The 9,176-nt window shown below is 44.5% G+C and overlaps 1 protein-coding gene across 1 annotated transcript; it reads right to left on the reverse strand.

The window, feature by feature from the left end:
• Nucleotides 1-2,284: 2,284 nt before the first annotated feature.
• CBLN2 (cerebellin 2 precursor) lies at nt 2,285-8,673 on the reverse strand. The gene is made up of 4 exons (XM_075921050.2): nt 8,444-8,673; nt 6,985-7,522; nt 4,182-4,301; nt 2,285-3,875 (listed from the first exon to the last, which is right to left on the reverse strand). Exons 2-4 carry the CDS (start codon nt 7,351-7,353, stop codon nt 3,678-3,680), a joined length of 687 nt encoding a protein of 228 aa, XP_075777165.2. The 5' UTR covers nt 7,354-7,522; nt 8,444-8,673; the 3' UTR covers nt 2,285-3,677.
• Nucleotides 8,674-9,176: the final 503 nt, after the last annotated feature.

Below are 9,176 nucleotides of genomic sequence, written 5' to 3' on the forward strand. Positions count from 1 at the left end.
GAAAGAGTCAGATCTATCAACAATAGTGCTTAACTATGCCACTTTTCAATTGATGCAGGTTTTTCTATTTATTTTGAATTCATATTAATTGGATTGCGATATCTCACTGGGGTGCTATTTACTTTACTTGCAGCATTTGATCTGTATATTTGTTAGAAAAATAAAACATAGAACATATATTTTTATTATGATTAAATTACTATTTGTCATATATTTGGAATTAAAAATCAAGAAAAAGTCTGATCTATCAACAATATGTATTTAGCAGTAGACTCATTCATTAAACAAAGACCTTTACTTATTAGGCCAAATACAACACTACAGCCAATTGAAGTCACATTACTTTATGCTACGTCTAAAGTGGCCCCACTGACCAGAAATGAAAATTGTCTCAGGCCATTCACTGTCTATTTAACATATTTATAGTGAATATTATTTTCATAGACTCATATAGATAAATTAGCCCCCATGAAAATGGTATAACTAGCTCAATAATTATGCTGGGTTTTTAAAAATCTGTCATATACTTTGCCAGTTTGGTCAAGGGTAAATAGAAGCTTCTCCAATAGAAACCAAATGTTCCTTGCTTGCTGGCACTTTTGCCGACAGAATACTTCCACTCCCAACAAATGGGTTTGGCTTTGTTGTCAGTATGATGCTCCTACCAACAAAGCAGCATTCATACTTTCATTTGCCCTGGCACAATTTTGTCTTTTATGTTTTTTAATGCAATGTGCCTATGCACCACAAAAGCTTGGTCAAGCAAGTGCAAGTGTAGACGTACCATAACACACATATTGCTTACCAACAGGAATTTTACAGAATCATTTATGACAAACTCAAATTGCATTCAGTGAAATTAGGTTATTTTCCTCAATTGTATTTAAATTAAATGTTCTGATGATGACTGCTACATTAGGAGACTTTCTTTAGCAAGTTTGGTTTATTTTTTTGTTGAGTTTCGCAATGTGTGTCTCATGTCTCTGATACTGATGAGATTGATGCACCCAATGACTTCAATGAAAACCAGACTTGGCCCTCTACAGACTCAGAAACTACTTTAGTAAACAGAAGGGGAAGAAAGCTAAGAATTTCAGAGAATTCTCTGGGAAGAGAAAACCGGTACTCAGTATAGCTAGTACAGAATAAAACACGCTATTTATTTTGTCTTTAACATTTTATATGACTTTTCTAACTCCATTCCTTAGCAGCAGGGTGCAAGACTAGGAAAAACATAATAGATCAATAAATCAGAGTTCTTCTTCCACCTCAGAGAAAGACTAAAATCATGCTCTCTCCGTTATTTTTAAATAAATGGACAAGGTAGAGATGATGCACTTGGAGGAACAAAGGAGATTCTACCAGAAATTCAGCAATCACAATGGCCTAAGTAACTTGTCACAATATCTCTAATTTTGGGAAGGGTTCCTCTTGTTAATTGGAACCTCTTGGCTGAGACAAGAGTCAGGACCATGCTCACATAAATAATCAAACTGAAGTCAATGGGACTGTATACTTGATAACAGCAAGAGGATTTGGAAATTAGAGGATATCTCAAACACTCTAAGCTCAATACAGTACCTTGCTCCTACTTCACTGTCTACTTGTTCACAGCCATCTATAAAATCTTTGAGACTAAAAAAATAGATAAAAGAAGCACATGACTTTTGTACTGTTAAATTTTGATACAATTGTTTTCATTGTTTCTTTTTATTCTGTTGGAATTAGCTTTCTCCTTTGATTTGAACCTTCTCCTGAAGAGTTTGAAATTAAATCATTGCAGCAGTGTGCTGGTGCATGAGACGGCGCAACTGATTAAAAACAAAATCTAAGTTGACTGGTCTTTTTTCCTTATCAAGATAAGTGAAGTGCCCAAAGTAAACAAACAGCATAAATGGTGAAAATACTGTAAGCTTTTGTAATTTCTTCAGTTTTAATAGCCTGAGGTATTAGAGCAACTTTGTTTTTAAAAGAATATGACTATTAAATAGGCAGTGTCCCTTTAATGATAAATTTATAATGAAAACTACATGGTCATCATAATTTTGAAATGCACTACATCCGCCTTTAACATGTTGCAAATGTCTTTGCATTATGTTTGTAGTGGGGGGAGAATCTGGCAAACTATAACAATTAAATATGCAAATTACTTATAGACTTAATAGCAAGACAAATCAAATCCAATCAAATCTCTCCAAGAAGCTGAATAAGCACAAACTGCAGTATTTCCTAGTGCATCATTTAATCCTCTGACCCTTATATATAGAAGTGAAAAAACAAGATGGACATCAAACCCATTTATTTTGAATCTTAAGTTAGTCAGCATTTTGGTTACATTGACGGAAAAAGGATGAATTTAAATTCAACCTGAGATTTCATCTTTTATCACTTGGAATTCATTATTTTTCATGGCATACAGTACTGGATGGAGTATGCACCCAGATCTCTTTGGAGCCTGTGTGCTAAGAGGAGAAGCATACATAGATAACAAATAAATAAATAAATGATATAATTCTGTGATGCATTCATTGATGCTATATACACCTTAAACCAGTTTCACAGCCTCAGGCCTCTGACATTCCACTCCCATACGCTGTCAAAAACAATAGTGGTAACTGATGATATACCTGATCCTGGTGGGAAAATCAGGGATCTTCTTTTATTTAACTTGGAGAAGAAGGAGTTTGGTCTGTCATCTTTCAGTGCTCCCACAAACTGTACCCAAGCATTAATGAGCAAATGTAATAAATAAATGAATAAATATCAGAGAAAAGTACCAAAATACACTCAGTAATGCAAAGAAATAATATATTGTAGAATATGGTCAGATAAGATATTCAAAGCCTCTACTGTTGCTTCTAGAAATGTCAGGATAATTCAGAAATGTCAGTTTCTTTACAGATTTGAGATTAACTCAACAATCATGTTATTCCCTCTCTGGATGCATCTGTAAAGTGCAGATAGAATTGTTCATTGGTTAGTTTTACTTGGAGCTACAAAGTATATATGTGCTTTGTTTTGTCTTATTGATCAATCTAGCTTACAATTGTTAGCACAAAAATATCAGAAAATAAAAAATAAGTTGCTGATGAAAAATATGAACACAAAACAAGATAGGTTCCAATCGTGCAAATTTTGCTTCACTGGATAAAGCACTTCTTGACACAACAATGTCCAGAATTCCCCCTCCCCCAGAAAATACAGGACTTAGACTGAAGCCATTTTTTCTGTAAGGCTATACAACACAAAGAAAAAATCATTGAAAGAACACTTCATCAGGTGGTGTACTCTTCTGGCTCTGGAGCGTTTGACAAGTGATTGTGGTCCAACTTACTTGTCTCATCAAGACAACAACAACAACCAAAAGAACGAAAAAAGTCAATGATCCCAACAATGAAATCCGAAATTGACTTTACAATCACAGGTACAAATTGCTCAGGTCGATATTTTCATTTCTCCTAAAGATCACTGTCATCTAAAACTAATTAGAGGCGCAGGTTTCCCGAGGAATTGTCAATTTTCAAAGCAAATATTGGAGTTTAGAAGGTTATCATTCTTCTAACATGACAGTCTGATTGCGTGGTTGGAAATATTGTCATGTTCTGCCAGGTTCAGGGTGTCATCAACGACTCAATCCTTGTTCTTGCTTAAGAATCTGGCTCCTATTCAGCCTTCTTTTATAGCGGGAAGACTAAGAAGCCGGAAAAGGTTGAGTATTTCCACCCTCCCATGAGGTTACCCCTTTCCAGTTTGAGATGCACTTTGTCTTCTCTCTCCATGTGGAGCAAGACTCCATTGCTGGCTGCTTCTCTGGTAACATCCTGATCTCCTGCAAAAGCTGAAATCACTGGGTAGCCGTTTTGCATTAAACTTACCTAAAATGCAGAGAGACAAAAAAACCTGAGTATTCTCAATATTCACTTTTTGTTCGTGTACTTAATTAACCTTTCACTCTCAAAAGCAACAAGTTTGAGCTGATCTAAAACTAATCAATGATCATTCTTATTTTGTTCCATCATTTTATTACAGCAGCAGACAAAAAAAAGTCTTCTTTAATAAACAGTCAATTCTTCAGGCATTGTACTTTTATATACTAACTAGAGTTCATAGGTCAAAATTTTCAAAGCAAAGAGAGTGCAGGGAAGAAAAATCTTCTATAGAATGTTTAAATTGCTACCCACCTGAATAGTTTGTCTGTTATAGACCTTGACCACATGGAAGCTGAAACTATAAATCCCTTTTCTTGGTGCTACAAATATACTGGAAGCAAGATCAAAATGGTTGCCAATATTAACTAATACCTGGAAAACAAACAAAGATAAATCAGTTGAGTGCCAAAAAAAAAAAAAAAATCTACATCGGGTCCATGACCTATATAAAGCCCATTGGACGTGGTAATTGTGACATAATTAAATTGTACCGCAGGGGGAAGAAGTCAATTTCCAAGGCATTTAAAAAGTATTGTGGTTCATAAACTAATTTAGTTACACAGTGATGAACCCAAATCTTGTTAGACTGAGTGAAAACATGAACACAGCCTCAGTAAGGGAAAAGAGGGAAAGGCATATTACCACTGACAAAGAGAAGGCCTAGTAATTGTTAAGAAAATGTGCAATGGATTTTATATGACACTTTTAGAAGGAATCATGCCCTAAGTTTAATGTGTTAAACAAATATATAATAAAACTTAAAACTGTTTTAGCTGAGAGGAGTGATGGAGGAATTATATATCATTTCTGCCAATTCACTCCTCTCTTTCCCTCCCTCTGGAGAACTGGTACCAATTATAACAGACTTGAATAAATAAGTGGGATGCATTATAGCTACTGGAAGCAGCTCTGGTGATCTCAGAACCTGGAGGATGGAATAGTAAAGACTGTTACAAGGGAATGTACTCATACAATTAGAATACGGTAAGGTGACCTTCTACACCAAGTTAAAGTGGAAAGGGGCAGGAGAGAATCTATGGGAAGAAACTGTTTGGGGTTTGTTACTGTTTGTTTGTGTTTTTATTTTTCAGAATGCTCTCAATATGCCATAATTACATTTGAGAGGAAATCAGTCTGACAAAGAAACATGAGTTGATCTAAATGCCTAACAAAATAACAGCATCTATACAGCCACTACAAGAGAGGCCCACTCCTGCTTCCACTGAAGATAAAGACCAAATTTGCATTAAAGTCAATGGGATCAACATGAGGCCCCAGTTCTTCTGTCTGCCCAGTCTCCTCTTTCAGAAATCTATTTACAAATTGTTTGGATACTTTAACTGGACAATGATAAAACCCACTCTGTGAATGTGAATGTGTCCACATTTCATTATCTACAACTAGGCAAGTGGAAAAAATCAATCCTTCAAATTCTGTTTAGAAAAGCTATTGAAATAACAATAAAACCAGGGCAGATTAGACCACCTATGGCAAACAGAACTATGAAGCTGGCTGACAAGGGCTTTCTGAATCACTTTCTTATTCTCTATTCTTCCCCTGGTTTTGCACAATCTTTCTTGCAATATTCTCTGGATTACTGTTCTCTGTGCTTGTTAACTTAAAAGAGTCATTTTAAGAAGCAGAGAAGGGGGAAAGAACATCCAGAGTCCTGTTAAGCTCTTATTTCTTTTCTTTCTATTTCCATTTATTTCTCAGTCTATTGCTCAGAAGACTGGTGATCCCAGTCTGGAGTGTTTCCTATTTGAGGGTTGAGATTATGAAGGGGAGAAGGGTCTTGACAGTTCTCTCTCTTTTCAGTATTTTCTATCATCCTCTTAGATTTATAGGCTTTGATCCTTATTCTGCCTTTTTTCTGAACTGAAACCAGTGTTGTTGTTGTTTTTTTTAAAAAAAAGACTACACTCCTAAAAAAATCAAAACCCTAATCCTCTTTCTTTGCCCTAATGAACTAAAGAAAAAAATGAACACCACAGGGAAAAAAAGAAAAAAGCATCATTACTGTGGAAACATGGAGATGAAGTTTGAACCGATTGATGAAAGCTAAACATATACAATAAACTATGTTCAGAAATCCCTTTCTCTCTCCGATATCACCGCAAAGATTCCTTAGTTAATCTGTAGCTGATTTGTTGTTGTTGGTTGTTTTTAAGATACAACTACTTCCAGATACAGATGCAACAGAATAAATTACGTTGCAGACCAAAAATCAACACATTCCCTAATCAGAACAGCACACATCAGTTCCAGTGGCAGCAATAACATCTCGCTGAACGGTACCGGGATCCAGGAAAAACGATGCAAACAGAAAGAGCTCACCGTGCCTTCTCATACAGGATTGCTATTCCGCACTCTGTATAAATCACACTTAACCTACTCCTTCCCTACACAGCTGTTGGCTACCTTGGTACCGCAAGAGAAGAAACACCCTTCACTCAAGCTCATCTCATCTGAAGAAGTGGGCTTTGCCCACGAAAGCTCATGATTCTATTTATATATTGGTAGTCTGTAAGGTGTCACAAGACTACTCCTTTTTTTAAAAGTTACAGACTAACAGGGCTACCCCCCCCCTCCGAAACCCCTTCAAGAGAGATGCCACAGCGTTGCCAAATACGTTCGGGATGGGCAGAGTCACTGACCCCCCCCCCCCCCACACACACACACACACACTTTAGCCCGGGCTTTGCTCTGTTGGATGCCATCCTTAGCAAGCAGCGGAACTGAGTCTGAACCGTGCACGCCCTCGGTCCATTAACTCCCATGAAAAAATATTAGCTGGGAGCATTGGGCTCCATGGCTGGAAGAGGCGGCTTGGCCTGGCGCAGCAGAAGCCGGTTCCCAATGCAAAGGTTTGGAAGACTCTTCCTCGGGAGGCTGATGCTGCCCAGCCGGGGCGATGCTTTCTGCAAACTCCACGCGGCGGCTGGGACGCGGGCGTAGGGAGCCCGCAGGTGGGGGGCAGGCAGCGGGGAGGGAGTGGGCGACTAGCGCTGGGGGTGGAGGTGGAGAGGGCAGGCTAGACCAGGAGCTGGCTGACCTGGTCGAAGTAGATGGTCATGGTGCGGTTGCTCATCTCGGACGGCTCATGGTTGGTGCTCCGGGTGGCCGAGAAGGCCACCTTGGCGCTGCCCGAGCGCACGGAGATCCCCAGGGAAGAGGTGATGACCCCGTCCGCCGACGGGCTGGAGTCGCAAACCACCAGGCACTTGCCCTCCAGCACGATGGGCTCCGTGTCGTTCTGCGCCCGCACCGGGCAACCGGCGGGCAACAGCAGCAGCAGAAGGGCCAGCGCCGCCGCCAAGCAGGAGCAGCAGCCCGCGGGCTCCGGCAGCGCCCCCCGCCGCCCTAGCCCCGGCATCTTCAGCAAGGGCCAGCAGCAGCTCCCGCTCTGGCTGCGCGCCGGCATGAGGGCGCAAGGCGGGGCGGGGGGGAGAAAGGGATGGGGAGGGGAGGCTGCGCCTATCTCCTCCCCTACTCTTGCTCCGGGGCCGCTGGCTGGCGCTGGGCTGTAGATCCGAGTCTTCCTCCTGCGGGCAGGGCAACAGGGCGTCCTCACAGGGCGGGCGGCGCACAGCCTGGCAATGGTAAAGAGAGCAATCAGCCAGCGATCCAGGGAGAGACCCCTGCCAGCCCCGCACCACCCGGCAGGCGCACACCCACTCCCCTCCTGGCACAGGCAGGGGGCACTAAGTGGGCAGAGGTCCAGGAGATGCCCACGTGCCATGCCAGAGGTCTCCCCCCTCCAAAGGTGGCTGGTACTGCCCTACCTCTTCGCCCCTCCCCAGCCCCAGGTTTTGATTGCAAGGGAAAGTGCCTGGTGGCTGTCTCTTATGATTTTCACACACCCCGCACTTTTAGCCTCGGAATCAGGGCGAAACCCACGGGCAGATCCCGAGCTACCCCCGCGGAAGGCGTGGGGGGGGGGGGGTTCCAACTCCGCGGCAGCGCCCCTAGCTCGACTTTTTGACCCAGCCGCTCAGGTGCGAGGGATGCAGGTTTCACCCAGGTCCCCCACAGCGCCCGGAGCGCTCCCCGGCCAGCCGCGCAATGCGCCCTGCGCGCTCTCGGCTCCTGGTGGAGAGGGGCGATCGAGTTGGAAAAGCATTGGCAGTACACTAAGATACCCCGTCCTGCTGCCACGCCAGGCGCTGGCACAGCCCAGTCATCGCCGGGCGCTCTTGCCAAGCCCCTTGAGCGGCGAGCACTTTCTACAGAAAGGACGGAGACTGTAGACACCGATTTCGACTTTTAATCTCTTCCGCCGGCCAGCTCAGCTGGGAGCTGTGCACCGGCTCGCGAAACTCTTGGGCAGGGGAAAGAAACCCCAAGAAAGCCCCCAACCCAAATCAGGCTGGCTGAGAAGTTGCCTCTAGCGACCCTCCCTCTTCCACACAAATTCAAATCTCTGTACTGCATGCCCCCCCTCTCCCGGGGATCTGCCCCATCCCTCCTCCCCATGCATATTTTAAGGGGGCCAGGGAGCGCCGGGCTATTACCTGGTATGTCCATGCTGGGCGCGTAGGGCTGGCTAGGTAGCTGTCCGTGGAGTGGTATTGCTTAGAGAAAATGAGCGGAGATCGGGCTGGCAGAGAGAAAAGGAAGCAGGGCTCGCCTCAGTCTCTCCCGCCCATTGCCAACCATCCCCCCTCCCTCCCTTTCGCACGCACCCGTCACTGCCTCGCACACCAGGCGCAGGGGCTGAAGAGCGCGCCGGATAGACACCCCTCCCCTCGCCAGCTCGCACCTCCCAGCCCTGCCCTCGGGGGATCGCCCCAGCCAGTGTCCTGGCGGGGGCAGAGCGGCGGGGGCGAACGCTCTGCGGCCGGGGCTTGGCACCCCTCGGAAGAGACGAAGCAAAGGGGCTGAAGTTCCCCCCCCCCCCGGGGGAAAGGAGGTGGCCGCGGGGCTCCCTGTCCCAAGACCAGCCCCCGAAACAGATGGCGGCAAAGTGGCGCTGATGCCTCCCCTGCGCGTCGAGAGCCCACGCCCCGGGTCAGTGGGAACTGCAAGAGGGCCACGGGGTAGCCGCCAGCGTGGAAACCCGAGTGCACCTCGCACTGCGGAGCGCGCTTCGGTTTCTTCAGCCCTCGGGGCGGCCTCGTGAGGGGCGAGCCCCTCGGGTTCCTGTCTCTGGCCCTTTAAAGCCCGCTCTTCGCTTAGGCACAAGCTCCTTCCTCATTTAGTACAGCGATTATTCCTGCGCCCTGGCATCCCCTGCACCCCCCCCCC

Source organism: Pelodiscus sinensis, chromosome 2, assembly GCF_052426305.1.
Source record: "Pelodiscus sinensis isolate ZL-2025 chromosome 2, ASM5242630v1, whole genome shotgun sequence".
Classification (NCBI taxonomy): Eukaryota; Metazoa; Chordata; order Testudines; family Trionychidae; genus Pelodiscus; species Pelodiscus sinensis.